General features: G+C 39.1%; 1 protein-coding gene across 1 annotated transcript in view; it reads right to left on the bottom strand.

Moving 5' to 3' along the window:
• Positions 1 to 623: 623 nt before the first annotated feature.
• The window catches only part of LOC118780462 (solute carrier family 26 member 6-like), a 34,239-nt gene continuing 10,962 nt past the window's right edge, over positions 624 to 23,900 (bottom strand). The window contains exons 3-18 of the mRNA XM_036532947.1: positions 16,407 to 16,517; positions 16,044 to 16,219; positions 13,886 to 14,050; positions 9,298 to 9,450; positions 9,046 to 9,128; positions 8,810 to 8,957; positions 8,565 to 8,678; positions 8,224 to 8,301; positions 5,333 to 5,428; positions 4,978 to 5,084; positions 4,694 to 4,763; positions 4,459 to 4,551; positions 3,086 to 3,205; positions 2,724 to 2,867; positions 2,551 to 2,605; positions 624 to 993 (exon numbers count right to left, since the gene is read on the bottom strand). Coding sequence (XP_036388840.1) covers positions 827 to 993; positions 2,551 to 2,605; positions 2,724 to 2,867; positions 3,086 to 3,205; positions 4,459 to 4,551; positions 4,694 to 4,763; positions 4,978 to 5,084; positions 5,333 to 5,428; positions 8,224 to 8,301; positions 8,565 to 8,678; positions 8,810 to 8,957; positions 9,046 to 9,128; positions 9,298 to 9,450; positions 13,886 to 14,050; positions 16,044 to 16,219; positions 16,407 to 16,517 — 1,880 coding nt within the window. The 3' untranslated portion in view covers positions 624 to 826. The remainder of the gene's footprint in view (positions 994 to 2,550; positions 2,606 to 2,723; positions 2,868 to 3,085; positions 3,206 to 4,458; positions 4,552 to 4,693; positions 4,764 to 4,977; positions 5,085 to 5,332; positions 5,429 to 8,223; positions 8,302 to 8,564; positions 8,679 to 8,809; positions 8,958 to 9,045; positions 9,129 to 9,297; positions 9,451 to 13,885; positions 14,051 to 16,043; positions 16,220 to 16,406; positions 16,518 to 23,900) is intronic.

Here is a 23,900-nt window from a genome sequence, read left to right as displayed (position 1 = left end):
TGTTAACACACCTCAAACATAGATATGAAAAGGTTGTAACCCCATCAGAAGGCGCTGATCACTGATCACTGAGTTTTTTGGCATGAAAGGTAGATTTGAACAATTAGTAAACAATTAGCAAGTTTATTAAATGATGGCACTAACAACTACCTACAAATACATGTATAGGATTAAGGGTGTACTCTGTTTTCAAAAAAAGTTAAAGCCATTTTTAGTGGAAGTGCAACATCATCATAATGTATGTCACTAGGGTCAATGTGTCTCAGTTTTAGTGTGTCAGTGGGTCACAGGCTTTACAAATGAGTTCCTTGCATATCCTGTAAAATAGAGAAAAGGAGGCATTGAATTTAGTAAGACCAAGGAGGGAGAGAGGAAGGTGGGTTTGATGTATTTCACAAATGTTTATCATGTTGCAAACAATGTATGACAGTCTACATGTTGTGAGAATAAACTCAACTAAAAACACAGAATGATGTACCTGCATTGTCATGATGCATCACTCTAAGCTATTAGTCAGTTCAATTCCTAAGCTTCAAATTTAGGAATGTACTGAAGTAATTCATTCATTCATTGCTGTAACTAACCAAATTTAAAAAAAAATTGATAGTGAATAACTCTACACTTCCAAACTTTTGACACATTCAGACATTTATTTTTAAAACGTATGTCACACTTTGGTTTGGTGGAGGGTACAGGGACATGGAATCTGTTCAAATACCAAAGCCCATCAGCCAATCAGCAAATGCTATAGGCTGCACAATGCTATATTGCTAGGTTCCACAGTCTACCCAAGCCCACTCCTTTTGACATGTGCTCCCATTGGACATCAACTACATATATTTTTAAAAACACTTACCTGGCTCACCTGATCAATGGAGTGTAGAATATATTTCTGACAATGGAGTACAGCATCATGCACCGAGCAGAAAAGAAAAGCCTTTGTTACTTTTTCACTGAAGAATCCCCCTCTTTCCAGGTTTTCCACAACACAGTCTGTACAGAGAGAGAGATTGAGGATTTCCCCATTTTAGCTTCTCACTTGCCTGTTATGTTGAATGAACTGTAGTCTGTTGTCACTGTAGTCAATCTGATCTTGAAAGCTCTTGATGAAACCAATGCTGCATCAGTGTGTCACCTGGATCTGTTTACATGATTTCACAATAGATTTTCTTTGCGACCAGAAGGTTTTTTTTAATGTATAGTGCCATTCTGGAGATTATCCAAAACTATGAGGTGCCAAATGCAACATGAAATATGTTTGTTTTAACATGTATTTTACCCCACATGAGCTTAATATTATTTATATACAATTCTCCAAAAATGCATTTTTCCATTTTATAAATTAAATTCTGTAAAATATTACATTAAATATGCTATTTGTTTAATTTAGATTTAAATATTTACATTTTTAAAAATATGTATTTAAAAATATACATTTAAATGAAATGTATGTTTCATTTAAACATATTATCTAGTGCTTGTCAGCATTTAGTGAATTTATTAAATGTTCACATACACAGTGCCACCCATGTTTCTCCATAAATGCTGGATATACTGCATTTCTGTGTAAAAATGTACAAAATGGTATGCTTTGATCTGAATAGCATTGCGTGGAGCACAGAGGAAATTTACAAAAATAATGAATATGTGGAGCACATTTATTCACATCCCTGTAATATATGTATATTATATGTATATATATGTATCTGAAAATTAATGGGAGTCCATTGCACACAATTTCCAATTGCCTTCAATCTGCAGGGGTAGGGTGGATTATACTGGTCCCCAAGTCCCGCCACTCATCAGGACCAAAAGTAGCTCATAAGATGCCAGCTATTCACTCAACACCAGTGGAAATGCATCTGTTCTACTGTTGACATTTGCTGCATTGTGAGGTACTTTGGACCTAGCATGAAAAGCCTTAGCAATTAGTGAGTGTATCAAAGGACTAAGAAAAGTTGTATATTTCAATACGTTTTGTTCCATGTCTGGAATATTTAGTTAAGAACAGCCCTAAAAATTGCTACTTCAGAATTCTACCCTGGATTTATTGATGCTGAATAACTTCAGAGTAGTTTCAAGTTCTAATTATCTTTTCTCAGTAAATTTATGGAGAAAGTGCTCTGAAAGCAACTTGCTCTAGAGCTAATTACAGCACATAGAGTGCTGTAATAAAGGTAAACAAATGACCTTCATTTAACTGTTGATGCTCTTAATGTAGCTGTTTTTGTTGTATGGTGTAACTTCTCTGGTCTAACAGCAGCATTTGACACTATAAACCATAACATTTTAATTCATTCATTCATTTTTTAATTCATCATCTTGAGAATTCTTTCTCTAGCACTCTATTAAGCTGGTAGACAGTGCTTCATACCAAGCCAAATTACATGTGAATTTCCTCAGGGATCCACTTTATTTGGCCCTCTAGTTTTTTTTTGGCCCTTTGCATTCTACATGCTGCTCCTTGGCACAATTATTTGTAAACAGAATGCCAAAACAAGTCATTCATCAAGATAACTGGCAAAAGACATACAATTGGTGAACACTCACCCTGACACCCAGAAAAGAACACTTCCACACCCACCTCCCTGTAGTCATGTTGAATCTGAAGCGGCAACACACTAAGGTCAGTTGGAAAAAATGAATCACATCAAACAGAGCAACAGACCAACTGTCAGAGGAACAGACTGTCAGAATATATGACATGAATATATGGCTCTTACATTGCGCAGTGTTTTCACTCCCACAGTGTCCAAGAAGTTGACAGGACTCAGATCCAGGATGATGGCATGTGGAAAGGCTGGGTAAGGTTGAGGGTCCTCCTCCACCGTCATTTCATCTTTACACTTATTCTGTGGTGCCTCCGCCTAGACAGGGCACACAATATTGTAAACTATCAGCTGGAATTCAATATAAGGCTGTGAACTGTGTGTTTTATATTGTTAGCAAAAAATAGGTATACGTAATCCAAATAACAGAAATACAAACGCAAAAAATGTGTCCATTAGCATGCACAGGAATATAGACAGAGAGACACACAAAGACCCTCCCTCACTCCTCACTTTACTCCTCACCATTCCTCCACCTGCCTCTGGGCTTCTCTTACCTCTCTGCCCAGATTTTTGGCATCCTGATTCTCCTTCCTTAGCTTCTGGGCTTCTTTCTTCCTCTTGTGTGACAGCATCTTTGCAATGTCAATACCACTCTGCACCCCCCAGGCAAACAGTGGAGTGTGAGAACATTTCACCAAACATTACTTCTACCATACTATCCAGTACACAAAAACTCCAAGTCTTGGCTTACAATATGGTACACGCAAATCTAGTGGAACTATTTCGTTTAGTGGTCATTACATTTGCATTTTGTCATTAAACAGATGCTCATATCCAGAGTGACCCAGCGTGTACAAAAGCATGTACAAAAAGGTTAGCCTCAGAGCAGAGGTGATGTGTTGAATGTATGAATGTCTGAATCATGTTATCAAGGGTAATGGAGAGATCCTTGATGGGGGGCATTTGGCAAGATTGTGTCTGAGATGCAGCTGATCATTCAACTCAAATGTCATTGAGACAAGCTTTGATGTGTAAGACAATATGCACATCATGGGTGGGAAGGAGAAAAACAGATGTGTGTTAACCGCATAACAGTGATAGGAGAAGCCATGGGCTAAAATTATTGAGCCAAGTGATTCTACGTACAAGGAAATCCAGAGGGTTATAAGAGCATACCCCTAGGGGACTCCTGTGGTAAGGCTGTGGGACTTTGAGAGAGAAGCATGCCAAGTTTCTTGGCTTGCCTGAGCTGCACGGTTTTGACAAGGTTGCCAAAGGACCTGATGGTCAAGTATAGAATGCCACAAAGAAATCAATCAATGGGTATTTCTGTTACAGAGAGGAGAGCCATCGCACTTGATTGGCTGGCCTTAAAGGCAGACAATGTAGCACCTTTCATCCAACAATTGCTGCTCAGAGCACTTTACAAAAAATATATAAAATGAGAGAACACAATGAAAGTAACAGTGTATGGAACTATTTTGTTCAATGTGAATGATGTACATGACATAACATAACAACTTATCATACACACAAACATATCTCATCCCCCAACCACCTGCTTAACAACGCAGCATGCATCTAAAACACCAATCCCAGTTGCCACTTTTGTGGTGCACTGTGGGGGAAAATATACCTTTATTTGTGGGACTTCATTGTACTTTTCCTACTTCACAGATAATACCAGAATTATAGATTAACTTTTTAAAATTGTTTGCCTTATATGTAGCCTAAACATTGACTTACAGGTTTATTCACTATCACCTGCTACATTCAGCAAAAACTGGAACTGTGCTACCATATGGTCTAGAGTAATGTAGTGTAGTGTGATGTCATGTGGTGCAGTGCAGTGTGGCTTACTATAATGTAATGAACTGTTGTGTAGCATAGTGTGATGCAGCATTACCTTTTCTGCTAGGGCATCTGCATACATTTCAGCATTTGCAAAGTAGAGAGTAGCAGAAGACCGGAAAATGACCAAGCCTGGCACCTGTGTCACCTAGGGGAACACACATACCTTACCCATACCCTGCTACATGTGAAATATCCAAAACACCTCTTGCCAATACAAAGCTGCACCTGTGATAGTAGCACATATATATAATGTGTGTGTGTGTGTGTGTGAGTGTTGCCATGGTTACCTGTTTGTATCCTTCTACAGGTTTGTAGATATCAGTTCCTTGGACCTGTCCAAGGATGGAATACTGAGGCCTGAAGACAGACAGACATGGATTGCATGAGTTGATGAGTAGATTATTTTCTATTACAGATGTTTGGATCAAATGTGGAATCGAGGCTTATAAACAACACTGTCTGCAGATATGTAGACCTGCTTTTTGTGGGGATGGTGGGCAGGTATTTAGGTATTTAGAAATTTGCATTTCTGATTTGTTGTTTGTTGCCCCTGGGTAATTTCTGTTCTCACAGCTGAGTCCTGAAGATGACAGTGAAGATTGAGAAGGCAATGGAGGCAGCCAGGCCAAGGTCAGGGTTGAGTAGCAAAGTTACAATCAGAGTCACCACCCACACCAACTAGAGAGGAAGGAAAGTCTCTGCATTAGAAGTATATACAAAACACCTCCCTGACAACTCCTCTCCTTTTCAATCTTACTTTTTGCATTCCCTGCCTCCTCTCCCCTCCTACTCTCTCTTCATACTCCTCCTACTCTTTCTCAACATGTCTCCCATCACTTCTCACATCTCTTGCCCCTTCCTGCACCCTCACTCAAGACTTTTTCCCATCACCTCACCATGTACACTCAGTACTTTCTCTTCCTTACCATGTCCACTCGGTTACTCCTCCAGAGTAATCTGATGTCAGCAAACTGCTTCATCATCCCATGCAGGTTCACATAGATGATAGCTGCGAGCATAGCCTGGAAATAGACCACTTCCATCAGCATTTTCATGCAATTAGTATCCAATCAGATGATACATTACAGTAGGACATTTTACAGTCCTTTTGCACTGTATAGGCATATATAATAGACGTATAAGTTTTTCTCACCTGTGGCATTAATGAAAACATCTCAACCCACAAATTAAACAATTATTCAATTGCTTTCAATTTTGGCAACTCTATATGTTTTCATTTAGATGCTAAAATACTTATGGTACATTATTGATTGACAGAAATATTGATAGCTATCACAGAAGGGAATGCTTGTCTCCTCCCCTCAAGATACAGATATTACATTCATAGTACTAAGTACAGTTGTTTATGGTGCAAATTGAATTTCTTGTTTAGTGAATATATTTGTTTTTTTTTTTTTTTTTTTTTTTTTTTTTTTGACTACACTTTCTGTCTCTGGAAAGTTGTTTGGGCCATTTTGCCCAAAATTAAATGATATTGTGATGTTCAGCTTGCTAAGTATTTATTGTCTCAACATATTTCATGCCACTGACAAGTAGTAAATCTCTATTTGCAAAACAAATAGCATATGGAGAATCAACTAATCTTCTGCATCTGTGGACTTATCCATGATGAAAATTACACTGCCAGCAGACGATACAATCCCTTTTATTTACTTTCTGTGTGATTCGGTTGCTTTAGGTAAATGCTTCTTTCTCATGACAAACCATAGGAACTGCCCCAACATTACTGGCATGCTTATTCAGAAAAGCTTGAGGTTTTTGAGGTTTTTTCCAGTGAAGTATTTCTCTAAAAAGCATGAATTCAATAATTATGTTGATGTTCTGATTGGAATTTGGAGCACTTTTTTATCATATTATCAAGTGACTTTGACCTTGACCTTGTCCTTAGCGAGATACACCAGGCCACCGCTCCCATCAATCATCCTCACAAATCTGAGAGCCTATATAAGGTACTGTTCAGACTTTCGGGAGGCATCATTATTATGCTTTACGGAAAGCTGGTTACACTCTTCAGTGCCGGACTCCGCTTGTGAAATCGAGGGTTACACCCTGGCTGAAAACTTTCGCAGATGAGCTTGTACCTGTGTGGCAGCCTATTTTTCAGTGTTCTTTTGATGCTCACATAATTCCAGAAATGTGGAAGACTTCACATATAGTGCCTTTACCAAAGAAAACTTGTCCTAAGGAACCCGGTGATTATCGTCCCGTGGCCTTGACTTCTGTTCTTATGAAAACTTTAGAAAGAATCTTGGTTCAACATCTTACCCAGTCTATGGATGACAAACTGGACATTTTCCAGTTTGCGTATAAGAAAAATTGCAGCAGAGGATGCTGTTGTAGCATTAATACATCTAATTCTGAAACATCTATACAAGCTCAAATCTATAGCTAGGGCTCTCTTTTTGGATTTTACATCGGCATTCAACACAATAAAACCAGATCTCTTACTAACAAAGATGCTTCACTGGTACCATTCATTTCTTACAAAAAGAAAACAGTTAAAATTAATCAGACATTCTCGACTTCAATTGTTACTAATATAGGAGCACCACAGGGCTGTGTGAGCTCACCCTTACTTTTCACACTTCACACAAACACTCCGAACACATTTATTTTTAAATTGACACTACACTGTTTACTTTGTTAAACCCTGAAGACGATCCCACTATTCATCAGTGCCCTACTGACAGATTAGTGGAGTGGTGCAAAAATAATTCACTTATTATTAATCCAAAGAAAACAAAAGAAATGATTTTTGGTTTACCAGTGAACTCTTATCCACCAGTGGTCATTGTACAGAACACAGAGATTGAACAAGTCTCGGAGTATAAATATTTGGGCATTTATGTAGATACTTCTTTATCCTGGAGTGCACATATTGACTACATTTGTGGCAAGGTACAGCAATGTATTTATTTTCTTAGAAGATTACGGTCATTTGGAGCAAACAAACAGATTTTGTTATAATTTTTTCAGTCTATAATACAGAGTGTTGTGCAATATGGCATAAGTGCTTGGTATAGTTGTCTTTCTGTGCAGCTTAAAACCCAACTGGCTAGAATGCTGCGTATTTGTTCAAAGATTGTGGGTCAAACACTTGAGCCATATTTTCATGCAGCATATATCAAACAAATGCTGTCTCTGGCAAGTAATATTACATCTGACCCCTCCCATATTTTGTTTGAAGAATATCAGCTTCTGCCATCAAATAGAAGATTCAGACTGCCACAGGCTCGACTCAACAGACTGAGGAACTCTTTTGTTCCTCAGTCTGTAAAATTATTAAATCAGCATCTGGGCTATAAGTAAGCCGTAAGGTTCATGGATAGACTGAGCATGGGGTATTGAAGGTGAAAATTTTCATGAAATTGACCAAGTGATGCACTACAGCCACTTTAGGATGTTTTAATGTGGCAGTATTTGTTGTTGTTATGTTTAAATGTTATGTTTTTGTTATATATGTCTGTTATCTATGTCAAAGTTTTGATGCCATGGGATGCAAGGAGAATTTCTGAAATCTGACAATTAAGTGAAATCTTAATCTTAATCTTAATATGGACAAAAGTATTAGGACGCCTGACCATTACATTGTAATGACATTGTATTTAAATACATATACTTTAATATGAGTATGGTTTGAATCAGCTGTGTTGGAGCCGGGAGAGATCTAAAACATGCAGGACAAGGGGTCCTCCAGGAGAGGTTTGGGAAATGCTGCTTTAGGACATTACCTACCAGAAGGATGATCACAAACACTTCATGCATGCACACACATGATACCTGGCAATTGAAGTACCTTAGGCAGTTGCTGGAAGAGCTCCCCAATCTTCAACAAGATGACCAAAATAACCAGAGCTGAGAGGGCACTGGCCACCTAGAGAAACTCACAGACAGAAAAATATCATTAAAATACAATATTTGTTTTAATGTTTTAGACTATTTTAATTCAAATTGGAATAATGGCTTATTCTAAAAACTACATAATATATATATACATCTAGTATCTAGTATAACACTTCAAAATCTTCGGCATCTCCTAACTTGATAATATATGATCAAAAATGACTCCTTTTAGCAGATGGCCATGTTCTGTAGCTATACTGTAGGAATACTGAAAGAATAAAGAAAAAGCCACACCTGAGTTTTCCCACCAGTGCTTTCTTGGACCATACTGCGGGACATGGAGCAGCTTATAGCAAAGCACTGAAATATCCCCCCAACTGAGTTACTGAGGCCCAAAGCCAACAGTTCCTGGATTAGGGAGAGAGTACTCAAACAATTGGAATGGAAGGACAATTGACTCATGGCCTGGCATTCAATCACATACACAATCCTACTTAGACAGAAGTATCAACACATGGATAAAACACTTCATTTCCCACCTGATTGCTATCCACTTTGTAGCTGTATTTTAGGGCAAAAATTCGGCCCAAGGAGATGGCAATGCCATAGCCCACCACAGCCAGTGCAAATGCATCACCAAGCACATCTCCAAAAAGCGATACTGCAGGAAAGATGGGAGCCTGGAGGCTGAGGAAAAGACAGTTATGATATTTTGAATTTGTGCTGTTGCTTGGTTCTTTTGTCATGTAGGTGGGATCAGTCACAATGCTCTCACCCTGAAGGGATCTCTCCCACCACCTCCACACCATACTGTGAGTCCAGATTGAACTGCCAGGAAATAACTGTGGCTATGATGATCTGAGAAAACACACAAGCACTCCCATTCAGTTTCACTGTCTGCATTTTCTGAATAATATTTTATCATATTCATTTTACTCTAGCTAATGGATTTCCCACCCTTCCATTCCTTCCTGCTTCTATGTTTCGGTTTTGGTCAAATCAGGGTTGGTCATAATGTCAGACTCACAGCTAGTAGCTCAACAGGGATGGGGACAGGAAGCTTGCGGGTGAGCAAGGTGTTGACTTCCTTGAGGGCGATGAGGGCAATCACTGATACAGCACTTACTACCAGAGTCCCTATGTTTGTCTCTGGCAGAAGATAACATACCTCCATCACTGTCTAAAAAGATTAGAAAAAAGAGAATATGTGATTGTGCATAGAACTTCTGGGCAAATTGTTGGTCATGGACGAAGCCCAGACAGCTACATTACACACCTAAACAGGGTGAATATATATATATATATATTACAGGACAGGACATGTAACAAGATTAGTAGCATTTTGAACCATAATGCAGGACTTCTCTTATCATTGTATTAGTTAAGCAGCATTCCCAGCAAAAAACAGGAACTATGCATTTTTTAATCAGAATATCACAAGTCACTCAGATTAAAGGTGTTAATACTCCCCTTCATGGTCTTGCATGAATGCACTGAGCAGAGGGTGCGATTTGCTCTTTGCAAATACTTTCATTACATTATGAGCTATATAGTAAAACTGACCCCAGACTAGAAAGGCTCAGTGGAGCGACAGTATAAAACATGCTTAAAAAACTTAAACCAAATAACCGCTGTAGAGACCTCTATGAAAGCAAAAATCCATTTTCTTTCAGAAACAAAAAGCAACACATTTACAATTTCACCATTTAAAATTTAGCTACATTTAGCTGCAGGTTTTCTTCCTAGCAGCATATATTAAAAATATTCTATAATCAACTGAAATACGCACCAGGTATGGCCCTACTTGGATTACCCAATAACAGAGAAATAGGGTTGTATTGTATAAGTTGTATTAAAGATCCTTTTAATGTTACGATACATCTTAAACCAGTAGTTCTGAATTTTTGGGCAGGAACAAATACAATGTAATACCCAGATGAGAGTGGGAATATTCTGGAATCAATTTTATCTCATATACTAAGTGAATATATAAGTGCATATTAGAACATTAAGAAAAAAAGAAATAATATGTATGAAAATTTCTCTCTCTGAAGTATGTTTTGTGCCTTAAGCATCTACTTTGGCTATATATTTGAAAAATATTGTAGAAGCAGCAAATGGCATAAAATTTTTATTGGTAGCCAGGGCTTTTATTTGATTAGAACTCCAATTAGTTCTGGCACCTGTAAGAGACTAGCTACTGTTGGACAGGCTTTTAAATGTCCCATTAAAACGATGAATAGAAAAAAAATCTTGATGGGTACAATATTGGCAGGCCTATTTTTTTTTTTTTTTGAGAAGAAAGCATGAACCTGCCAATGTTGTTTTCTCTTCAGTGCAAGAGCTGTGCTTTTCCTTGTATCACTTCATTTCACAACAACAGTGCATTCCTCCCCAACTCCTCCTCATCATCCTCTTCCACCCCAACAACTGCTAGAGAGCAACTCAGCCCCAGAAGCACATGGCTCTCCCTCCCTGAAGCAATGGATGAGCTAGTCTTCATTGCCATCCTGTGCCACTGTAAGCTTACACAGTGTGAACGACTTCCTGATAAGATGGTCCTTTTAAGGTTCCTTCTGGGAATGTGTATGCTGTGTACACTTTATGTCATGCTCATTGTGCAATAGCTGTATATAACACAGTGCTTATTGTGCAGTAGCTGTTCATATTTATTTTTTATGTACTTCACTCATTCTGTCCTTACGCCATTCCATTTATTTGTCCTGCACTACCTTTGTTGTCTGTTGTTCCACTACAGTTGGATGGTATTTGTTGTTGTCACCTTGTAAATCATTGTGTGAACAAAGAGACACTGGAACTGGAGTCAAGTTCCTTGCATGTGGCCAATAAAGTCTGATTCTGATTGCGATTCATTTCTGATGCCACTTACATATGTGACGAAAGAGATGAGCTTGTCAGAGAAGTGCCTTGCATCCTTTTGAGCTAGGGTGGTGTGGCGACACAGGGAAACCCACTCCTCATAAGGAAATTATTCAGCCATGCAGAACTTGCCCTACAGTCACTGTTGCCAGTCCTGTTAGTAACAGTGAAGAAAACCTCTTTGGCCTCTTGCCTGTCCATCTCTCTTGATACTAAGTGCTGCTGTCGCATAGAGCGAATCCAGTTGCATACCTTCTCTTCTAACTCTTAACTAGTTTTCTTTTTGCTGCCTCTGTCCATCCTTGAACACTGCTGTTGTTCAGCCTGTGGGGTGTTTAGAAACCACTTTTTCTGCTGCTTCCATTCACAAACTTGTTTTGGGTTCACATTGAAGTGCATTGGTGATGAATTTGTGCTACCCAGTTACGATTAGAAGGTTTATTCTCTAAAATGTTTTTCCACCCAGCCACTAAAGGGTCCAGTGTTTGTTAGAGGCTTGACATTTAGTGGATGTTTTACAGTATGTTCATTAAAATGTATAAATAGGAGCATCTGATCAAATGGAGATGGTGCATTATCTATCACAGGTGATGGAGATGGTGCATTCCTCTATAACAAAATCCCCAACCCCTTTGGGTACCCAAGCTGGGAGCTGGGCAGATTATACTTCAGATATAGTTTGCTGGAATACATTGAGGAAGAACCTTCAAAGAGGCTACTCAACTTCGTTATACCATTGGTATATCAAATATTAACTCAAATATTAAATCAAATCCACTGCTCATTTTCCCTGGCAAGAAATTTAGATTTCCTTGGGTAGCAGTGATGGGGAGATCAGTTTTGATCTACCTTCCAACTGTCAAAATATAAACTATACTTTAAGGTTACCTCTGTCTGGTGGCTCTTTTGTATTGGGCAGGATAAATTGATTAACCAGTTCATGTGAACTAGAGTTAACTTTTACATTTTACATTTTCTGTGAACAAGACTTACGGAGTGATGTAGCTACAAAGCTAGTTGTGATAATCAACATAAACATGCTTGCTCTCCACACCTTCTGGTTGTTTGCCAGCACTTAGGTTGCTTGAATGAGTGTTGAACAGCTTTCTATTTTTACCAATATTCCTATACAGAAATAAAAGAATATATATCCAAGAATATATTGATATATACAAATACATTTCAAATATATTTATGCAAGGCATTTCAACAATTAACAATCAATAAATACATTTTTAGGAAAAGATAGCAATTATCAAGGCACTTCTCTTCACCTTCAGCACAGAACTGCTCCTTCCTTATCAGTCCACACAAGTGCTCTGTTCCCAACATGGCTGCTATTTGGTACTTCCTAACATATTTGGTACTTCATAACATACATAACAATAGGTTACAGTTTTATCCATACAGCTGGATATTTACTAAGGCAATTGTGGGTTAAGTACCTTGCCCAAGTGTTGCAGAGCTGAAATGAGTAGGCTGTGTTAATCCTGCATAAAGCCAGCAGGGTAGCAGGTAGCAGAGCGGTTTGCTTGTGTGAGTCCTGCGTAAAGCCAGCAGGGTAGCGGGTAGCAGGTTGCACAGCAGCTTCAGTAGGTACGTCACTCCCTGAGACTTGGTTAGTTAGCCACCAGCCGTAGGGTTTGGCAGTGAGCAGCGAGAACCCCGGATCGAAATTTTGAAACTTGTTCGCTCGCTGACCTACGTAACATCCATGCAAAAACACAACGCAGTCTACACCCGCTACACAAGGGTAGAGCAGCCTTTTGGTTACATGCCTTGCTCCTTATCACTGTTGTCCTACAGTTGAGTTACACAGAACTCACTATATATGTGTTTAGCATGGCTTGGGGTTTTGGAAGCACTGGTACTGGAATTGAAATGTAACTGTAAAAGAGTTCAGTCTGGAAGTGGGATTAAATTTAAAACCTTAATTGAATTAACATTGTAAACATTGCATACCTTGGAACTTTGGAATTGTCAGTTTAAATCAATTCATGGAATTAATGTACATTTTGTTTAAATTTGACTGTTAGACTATTAGAGTGCATCTTTACAATAAAGATTGTCACACAGCACTGAACAAGCACTTAGTGCAAGAACATAATGCATTTTGTTAAAAAAAAAAAAAACTTAAAACCCAGGGCCAATCGAGAAAAATGGAAAATTATTCGCTGACCTCTGGAAAAGCGTGGATGATACTTGTAAGGTGTGTGTGTGTGTGTGGGGCTGACATTCAACAGAATGAATAATCCGCAGTGTACTGTATACTACATCTTTTAGTATGTAACAATAAGTATACAAGTTCATCTCATACATCAATAATGAGCATATCTCTGTGACATTAGCTACAGTAGAGTCTAGCTAGTTAGGTGTGGTATTTTGCTTTCATAAGTACAGCTGGCATGTTAAGCTATGCAACAGTATGTCAAATGATTGAAGTTCACTGGCACAAACTAGGCAGAAACATTCAAATTGTCTGCCATTTTTCCCATTTGTAAGCAAGCCATAAGCTCCTTTTATTTTGAAATTAGTTCTGAGATAGGAAATGTGAAACGTGTCCAGGACACTGCAGTACTCATACACGGCAGAGAGAGGGTGCTGCTATACTGACACACAACATGGAGAGGGTGATGTATTTTTCAAACATTGCAGGAGGAAGGCAGTACTTACACACAGCACACAGCAAACAGGGTGCAGCAGTACTCAAACAGCTGGGAGAAGACAATACTCACATACAGCAATGAGAAGGGGCCACTGTAACGCTTGGGAGAGATGCCAAAGGTGTATTTCAGTTGGGAGACAATAACATGGATGGCAGCTCCAGTTGTGTATCCTCGAACCAAGGGCTCCGACAGGTAGGTGACCACAAACCCAAACTGCACCAGGCCCAGAAGCATCTACACAGGTATGTGTGCATGAGCACACACATTCAGTGAATTTTCTTGAAGTCACATTGAATTGAAGAATTGTGTGACTCCTTGTTGTCATTGTTACTGTGTTTGAGTCACATTGGTATCAGTGTGTAAGGAGATATTGACTATTTTTACATGCATGCAATAATACAATTAGTCAATACTCTGATTAAAAATAGTTCCATCTGGATACTTACATGTCTCTGCAAAAAGAGGCATTTCCCAAATACTTCCATTTACATGCAAATAATGGATAATTTGATTAAACTCCTATCTATCTATCTATCTATCTATCTATCTAAACCAGGGGTGGGCAACATTTTTTTTCCAGAGGGCCATACTTACTTTGATAAAGTAAGCCGAGGGCCACACATTGGACGATTGAAATGAAACATGAAACGCATAGTGCTGTTATGTTAAATGACATGAATTTGATTTACATGACAGATTACTTTACAGTAGCCTATTTGCCAGCCTACTCAAAGGCCTGACATTTTTTACAGCTTTATGTCAATCTGGTGTACTCTGCAGTTACAATAAAAAGATTTACTTTCATAAAACAATCCAATCGGATGCCCTTTTTGACAATTCAGCAGTCAACTCTTCATCAATGACTTCCACATGCCGAGTAACTGCGACGCGACAGACTCACGTTTTCAAACTGACTTTTCTTGTCAGGGCACAGTATGCTAACTGCCTCTACCATACAGTCTTTTAAGAACTCACCACTGAAAATGGCTTGCTGTGTTTTGCAATTTTGTGTGACAGCATGTAGCTAGCTTTCTTTTTTTTTTTTTTTTTTGCCAATTCCTGGACTGTAGACTGCTTTGTAAAAATATTCTGCCTGGCAATTAAGTTGGAAGACAACTTCAGGGCTTTTTCTTCTTTTTCCCACGAAAGAGGCATAGTTAGCATGCTTAGTACTGATATGTCTATTAATGTTGTATTCTTTGAATACTGCAACATCTTCGCGATACAAAATGGCGAGAAGGAGGCAACTGGCTCTCGTTCAAGGTCAGTTAAAAACATGGTAGTTACGTGAGGCTTTGGTACTTTTTCTGTGGCGAAACACCATTTGAGTAGATAACGTACATTGTTAGCGATCTAGCTGGCTATACATTGTTGCAGAGCTAACGTTAGTTAACAGGCTAGTTTTGCTAATGAAAACACAAACACCAGAAACTCCTAGGATCTGTCCAATGTGACTCCAAACGGCCTCTTTATGATGAATGTTATGATACAGTTTAACTGCCATGTTGTACAGTTCACTGTGCTCAGAAACTAGCACAATTAACGTCACTGCAACCTTCTCCATTTTTTGTGGTTGTTATGGGAAACGACAGGTCTCACTACTCCGCTTGTGATTGGTCAGCTGTCAAAAAAGCGCTTGACGTAGGCGTTTTTTTCTGAGAAGTTGAACTTTTTTTCAATTAAAAAAAAAATGCTCAGGACGCTTTTGAAAACACGGTCTACTCCATAGGATTATTATGTAAAACAGACGCTAACAGCTTCAAAAAAGACGCTACCTGTGAACACAGCCCAACGCAGGATTTTTTTCGTAGTTTTTTCCCTCGAAGGTGTTGCGGGCCGGATTAAAACAGTATGTGGGCCGGATGTTACCCATGTGTGATCTAAACAATGGGAGATGTAGCTGTAATAACTGTGCTACTTTATTATCACACATTTGTCTTTGATGTAGGCCTACTGCTTTTGCAAAATGCTTTTCTCTAGGTTGGAAAGCAGAGGATGACAGCATGAAGGGCTTCACTGGTGACATATTTGGTTAGCTAGGTCCTTCCTCTTCTCTCAGACATGCACAGTCTTAATACAAACCAAAGTGTTATGAAGGTGTGGATCTTACTGTGTTATGTTTACTGCAACCAAGAGCTTAACATTATTAAAATAATCAAAGTAAGGTGTTAACATGACCTCAGAGAATTATCTTAATTGCATACATGTAAACATGGCCACTGTTTACCTGAAAGAGGCCTGATAGAAAGGTGACAGCAGCAGCAACTTTGACCCTCTCAGCATCCCGGGATAGTATGTCTACCACGCTCCCATTTGTCTCATTATTCCATACCAAGAAGTTGGAGTCTGGGGCCAAGCGTTCCGTCACCCCCCCAATCATTACACTCATCACCGCATAAGTGCCTGGGGAGTGTCAGGGGAATGGAGCAAGCAGTTGTCATGACACCAAGTGGAAGTGGTCGAGGAAGCAGTGTGCAGCAGGGGGCCAGGGCAACAAGGTAGAACAACAGTCAGGATGACAGTGTGGCCCCGTGGTAGTGCAGACAGACACAAAGTTTGAGGGTGAGATGGGAATACAGGGGAAACTCACCTACTGAGATGTGACGAGATGTTCCAAAGATGAAGTAGACCAGGATGGGATAGAAAGAGGAGTACAGACCAAATACAGGAGGAACTGCAGCCAGCAGAGCATATGCCATTCCTGCAGACCGAGCACAGTCATACATATATAAATATTATAAAAAGACATCAACATGTCATGGCAACTGTGCATCCTGCTTCAATGAAAGAACTAAAGCTGAAATACAAAGAAGGTGTAAAGAAGCAAAAATCAAATACATCTCTGGATCTCTAAATACATACATACATGTTATATGTGACAGAAACAACAGAAAAACAAGAAGTCTTTTTCAGTAGCAGTGATTAAGTATTCCCTCAGTTAGCTAACTACAAATATAGTACTGTATCAGAATGATGTTGTGATTGATACTTTTGCACAACTTGCAAGCTATTAATGTGAAATTTGTCCATAATTGTTTTGGGGACTCTAAATTACTAAAAAGTCCCCTTGGGCAGCATGGTGGCTCAGTGGTTAGCACTGTTGCCTCACAGCAAGAAGGGCATGAGTTCAAATCCTGGCTGTCCTAAATCTTTTCTGTGTGGAGTTTGCATGTTCTCCCCATTTGCGTGGGTTTCCACTGGGTGCTCCCACCATCAAAAGACATGCATGTTTAGGGTTAATACTCCTCTCAGCGCCCTTGACCAAGGCAATGGAAAAAGAATTGGAGTTGGTCCCCGGGTGCCACACTGTGGCTGCCTACTGCTCCTAGCTCCTGGTGTGTGTGTGTGTGCTCACTGCTGGTGTGTGTGTGCCCCTGGTGGGCTCCTGGTGTGTGTGTGCTCACTGCTCACTGTGTGTGTAGGATGGGTCAAATGTAGAAGACGAATTTTCCCATGGGGGATCAATAAAGTATACGATTATTATTATTAGTCTCTATTAATGATGACAACACAATATTCCCAAACATCATTTTACACACTGAAAGCCTAATGGGTGGGTTTGACAAACACTATCTGACCAGTGAATAGATTCAACTACCATCCAGTACACAATAATGCTAAGCTCCTTCCTGCCCAGAAGTGTCAAAAACTACTGCACAATACATTGGGATCATGATCATTAATCGGTTTTGAATCTTGTTTTTTTGTAATTTCTAGGAAACAAGTCCATGTATTAATCAACATGTTAGCATGACAGTTTATGTTATCTCACATTATCAAAATAAGGTAAGCATGGCACTGTAGCGTCTGTATGCTTTTCACACATCTTGACACCCTGTATTCCCTTGAATGCAAAGGACCCTAATTTTGTGCGAGCACTAGGTAGCCAAATGAGACAGTGAGAGACAGATGAGATGATAATGATATTTACTATTACATATTAATTAAAAAGAGAAAGAGTGTTTTGTTATTACTTAGATATTTTAAACTGTGTTCTTGGTATGGCTATTGTCTTTTCCGCTGTAATAATAATAATGATAACTAGAATAGTGTATTTCCTGAAAAAAAGCAGAGTGTGATTGCTACCCGGCAGCAAAAATGTGCTAATGTATATGAGACGATCGCTAGGATGTGGCTAAGTGGTTGCTAGGGTATTGCTAGGTGGTTGCTAGGTTGTTGCTAGATGGTTGCCAGGGCGTTACTAGGTGGTTGCTAAGCTAGCAAATTGATGTCAATGGGAGGATGGAGGGAGGAGTTAACGACAAAAACACAAGTGCAGGTCAGTATGGCTGTCAATGAGTGTTGGGTGGCATGACCTGAGCCAGCATATGTGGTACGGCTAGCTATGACTGTCGGGCCAAAGGTGACCAAGCGGTAAGAATTTGAACAATGAATTGAAGTCAATGGGAGGATGGAGGGATGAATAAACAAGTAAAAGACGAGTGTGGGTCAGTATAGATTTCAGTGAGTGTTGGATGGCGTGACCTGAGCCAGCATATGAGGGATGTTTGTTGATGGCCTAAGTGTGACCGTGTGATAGGGCTTTGATAAATGAATTGAAGTCAATGGCAGGATGGAGAGATGAATAAATGAGTAAAAACACTGATGAAAAAAATGACAAAATGATGAGTGTGGGTCAAGACGGTCTTGAATGAGTGTTGGGTGATTTGTCCCGAGGCAACATATCAGGTATGGTGGCTATGGGATGAAAAGGAACCGAGTGGGAAGGCCATGAAGTGTGAGGGGGGTGATTTTGAAAATGAATGGGAGTCTATGGGAAAAAAGGGATGAAAAACAACAAAAACTGGAGAACCAGAGCGGGTAAAACTTCGGATAACAATAGTTGTGCTTGCAATCGGATAACAATAATATGATTGCTTCACAATAGTGTGTTTGCAAAGCAATAACACTAATAAAACTATCGGAAACAATAGTGTGCTTGTGAAGCTTTGTTTCGCAATCACTCCAATAAAACTATTGCATAACAATAGGCTGTTTATCAACACCAAGAACGCTAAGAACGTATTTGTGTTCTTGAGAAGAAAGTTCTTGCCAAGTGTCCTTTTTTTATATATTTAACAACAACAACAACAACAACTACAAAAAAAAGGAAAAGGAAAAACAAAAAACAAAAAAAAAACAAAACTCATAATAACATTTAATAAATACATAAATAAAATGAATACATCATTCTTTCTATATATGTATTTACGTTTAAAGATTGAGGCATAAAGCATAACAAGACTGACAAGACGTGATGGGGCAGGACAGACAAGACCAGACTGGTGGGAAAAACTGCACACTGTGTTTTCATGTAGGTTTGTTGGAACGGAAAGAAAAGAGAAAAGGGGACCAGTTATCTTCATAGGATTTAATGTTGTTTTTCAAAGATGCGGTAAGTTTTTCTAGATTTGAATGGTCTATTAGTAGATTGAGCCAGTGAGCTATGGATATCTTGGTTCTGTCTTTCCAGTTCAGTAATATGGTCTTTTTGGCGATGGTTAGTGATATTAATATGAATGATTTGAGATGTTTCGGTGTATATAGTGTAGAGACATCGCCAAGTAAAGCTATGATGGGGCATAAGGGGATGCTGAGGCTAAGGATCTCAGATAGCCTGCTCAAGTGTCCTTAACTTAGATTGCCAAGTGTCCTTGATGAGAACCGTCATGCAAGATCGTGAGGACAGAGAACGCACCTATCAGAGATTGAGATGCTGTGTACTTGTGTACTTGCTATTGCACAATACCCTGGGCGCAAGCAGTGATATGACAACACTGGCATTATCAGCGCAACATTTGATAAACTTTTGTTTTATTGTTTGTGTATAACATTTGTGTCTTGCCATAGTATAGGCTGCTACTGTGTTCATATAATAAAGTTAAAGACAAACTCAAAACCCGTGTTTGTCATTTCACTCACATGTTAGGATGAGTACTAAAATGTTATTTAACAAGTGTTATGATGCCCCTGCCCCAAGCCAAATGGCCGTGAATGGCCTCTAAAATGAACAAAGTATCTTAGTAGCTAAGTGGTTGATTGACCAGGGGGTGGGGTTGGCTGTATAAAGGACGGAAAGTAACTGTAAATTGTTTTAAGTACAATTTTGAGGTACTTGTACTTGGCATGAGTGTGATATATATATATATATGTGTGTGTAACCATGAGATCTGTGGAGGCTGTTCAAACCTACTACGCCACCCTGGGATTGCGACCAGGGAAAATAGTTTTATGGGTGGGTCTTAGACCCCTATGCTACAGGATAAAGAACCCCCGGAGTTCGATACAGAGACGAAGCCAGAGACGTGATTCCAGCTGAAATAATTTATTGAAAATGCTTTACAATACTTAACGACCATTTATTATTAAAAAGTTAAGAGTTTAACATGTTAGAAGAGGGATAAAAGTATGCACCACTGGGATTAGATGTTTCCAATTAAAAACACATTAAAAGTGGGCGAAGAGCTGTCTGGGGAGAAGGTATACTACTCACCGCTAAGGATTCCACCCGTGTGAACAATACTCACCACTCCGTGCGCAGCCTCACTCGGTCAACACAGCAAACATGAACTTCAATGTGCTGGTGCAGATCGCTAAACATGCAGGTGAAGGGAGACTCCACTACAAACTAAACCCCCTCCACCAGACAGCCTGAGCCCACTGCATTCAGGTGCGCTACCCTAATCAAACAAAGATTTAAAACACGCTAAAACCAGTTAGTTTGGTCACACATCACAGAATATGCAAGGAAGGCATATATGATCTTAAAAGCTAGACAGACTTAACTATCATGCCATGCTGCTAGCTTAAAATAAGAATTGAGACCATAAAGCAAAACAGCAGCTAGCGTCGCCGACTGCCCCTGATGTAACCACACAGACTATAAATCAAACGATTCCGGTGGAGTAGCCCTCAGACCCGACTGGACTATCCCGGCCTACAATCTGCGATCGGCGACCGCAACACGGGTTACCTCAGCCGAACCGGTTTTCGTTAGAAATACAGGAAGCAGTGGCGATCACTAGCCAAACAGGAAGCGGAACAAGGGAGGAGGCGGACTCGGAAGCGGAAAACGGGTCGCATAACAGGTACAAGGGGTTTAAATAGACGAGAACATAGCAGGCTGCAACCACCTGGGCGGCGACCATCACACCCCCAATTATCTGACCCCTATGGGAAGCGAGGTAACCTATCCTGTCACAATCACTTTCATATATTTATACTTTTATTATATTTATATATATATATATATATATATATATATATATATTTTTTTTTTTTTTTTTTTTTTTTTTTTTTTTTTCTTTTTTGAGTTCAGTCCAACTTCTAAGAAGATATTCTGGTGGAAAATTTCTGACTAAGTGTATACCCCATGTGTAATTGTAAGCATTACCACTTTCACCCCACCAGAGAAAAGCAGAGCTTGACGTGGTACAATTAAGCTTATTGGAGATACATTATTGCCAGCAAACGTCATAAGCATTGCCAATAGATGTTAGTTTTTGATTTTAACCGCAGTTATTGATATATTAACTGAAGTCATTGACATATCAGCCATTTACTCTATTAATTAAACAACCTAACACTATAAGCCTTAAATAAATAATAATGTATCCTATTATACTTTGTATGCCTGTGAGAAACTAGAAAGAAGGGTCAAGAGAGTACAGGAGACTGTGGGAAGGGTATGCACCTGTGAGATACCTGTATGCCAAGTAAGGCCTGTTGTGGGGCTGCTAATGAGAGTTGGACACTGTCCGAGCGCTGCTCGGAGGATGGACCTTGAGTGTAAGATAAGAGTTGGACTCTAAAAAATGGGGTCGCAAACAGGGATTCTTTATGGAATACAGCCAAGGCAGAGCAGGTCAAGAAGGGATAGTTATTTTTTATAGATTAGATATGCGCGGTCTTGGAGATAATAGTGTACAGCCTAGGCAGGGTAATTATTTTTAATTAGACAGGGGTGAGCTTGGAAACAATAGTGTACAGAAAATGTTATGAAACTGAAGGAGGGGGTCTGAGTCTAAGCTTCAGGAGGAGCTAAGGGAATAAGCATAAAAAGGGAGATGCATTTGGGGATTTGGCTGACTTCTTGGGGGGGGCTGCTTGGGGGACTGCTTGGGGATATGACTGATGACATTACTGCTCCGCGGATCATCCCGGTTTAATGTATGTGATTTGCGCACATAAACAATAAACCAATTACAACAGACTCTTAGTATATTTGTTCTTTATTGAGCACTGGAATTTACTTTCTGAAATTATTATGAAACGGTATATATTGGTTATGCAACTTGGTGAATTATCGTGCGGGTGTGGAGGGAGCCCCCGGTCTATTCAGCCCAGACTAGAAGGGGTTTTTCCTACCACAATATATTCCTTTATAACGCAAGGTCAGTTCTTTGAAAGCTTAATTCTTTATGGTAAGAATGTTTGAATTAGTACTTCCCTTGATTTTTTCTAAGAGGAAAAAGCATTATAGTTTGGGTAGTTTAACCGATGTGCGTAATAGAAAAGAAATGTCACTCAACATCCAATGACTCAAACTTCTGGAGGTCACAATGGGGAAACGATATATGGTTAGCACATGGATCAGAACATTCAGCTGGGGTAGGAATCTTTAAACACAACTTTAATGGGAATATTTTAGAGACCAGTATAGATTCCTCTGGTCACTTTATCATAATGATATTAGCCATAAATAACCTTCGAATAATTATTATTAACATCTACGGATACAACTCTTCTGTGGAGAATAACATTCTCTTTGATACTTAAGAAAAAATCTCATACTGGTTAACCAAATACCCCAATGGGAGGGGATTTTAACATAGTAATGAACATGTTAGACAGATGGCCACCAAGGAGATCTGTGTCTCGCAACTCAGCTTTGAATTGCTTCATGGATAAATTTGACCTGATTGATATTTGGAGGAAACTGTTTCCAAATGACCGGCAATTCACTTGGTCCAATAAGGACTGCTCAAGACAATCTAGAATTGACTACTGGTCAATTACTAGGTTATTGAACTACTATCTAGGTTCCTGATAAACAATAACATTTCAGTTAATATCAGTAACACTCCATTGACTGGTTATAAAGCAACCTATATTTCAATAACCTTGTCCATACGAAGAGGTTATTGTGCAGCTAGCCTCTTTCTCAACTGGAGGCCCTGTCTGCTGGGGAGAGATGTGAATATACTAAATTACAAAATAAATTGAATGACATATAAATCAAAAGCTAAAGGAGGGTACGTTCGATCTAGAACAAAATGGATAGAAGAGGGTGAGCAAAACTCAGCCTACTTCTTTAGATTGGAAAAAATAAAACTTTATATGCCACAATTGATCAGCTTAAAGTGAATGACAAAGTAATTGATGATCTCAGAGAAACAGCTGCCTTTTGCCACAACTTCTATAGCAAGCTATACACATCTAAATATTGTGAAGTAACAGCCAACTCATTTATAGACTCAATCAGCCATTGTTATCTTATCTTATCTTGTTATATCCAAGTTATATCTTCAGAAGATAAATGACATATTGCAAGCAATATTAGATTGGTATTGGATTTATTAAATTATAATGATCTTGTTAATGACAATACTTTCAGTTTGTTTCTTGATTTTTATAAAGCTTTTGATTCGCTTGGACATGGTTTCATTTTAAAAGCTCTTGTAAAATTTGGTTTTGGAGATTTTTTTTTTTTTGCAAAACTGTTAGAACCCTATATAAGAATGGCAGCAGCTCAGTCAAATTAAAATTTGGTACGTCCCCTAGATTCAGTGTATGACGTGGCATTAAACAAGGTTGCCCAATTTCTTCCTATTTATTTTTAATCGCCTCTCAACTCCTAGCTCTCCATATATCTAATAGTGCTTTACAAGGGATTTCAGTACCTGATAGACACATTAGTCAATTGGCTGATGACACCACCCAAATTCCTCCTGCTATAGAGCTGATTAAGCCTTTTTCGAAAGCTTCTGGTCTCAATTTAAACTTATGAAAATGTGACCTAATGGCCATAAAAGAATGTTATGTTCCCTCATTATGTGATATCCCTGTGAGGGATCAGGTAACA

Source organism: Megalops cyprinoides, chromosome 7, assembly GCF_013368585.1.
Source record: "Megalops cyprinoides isolate fMegCyp1 chromosome 7, fMegCyp1.pri, whole genome shotgun sequence".
Taxonomy (NCBI): Eukaryota; Metazoa; Chordata; class Actinopteri; order Elopiformes; family Megalopidae; genus Megalops; species Megalops cyprinoides.
The sequence above is the reverse complement of the archived record's forward strand: the minus strand, read 5'-3'. Positions and strand labels throughout refer to the sequence as shown.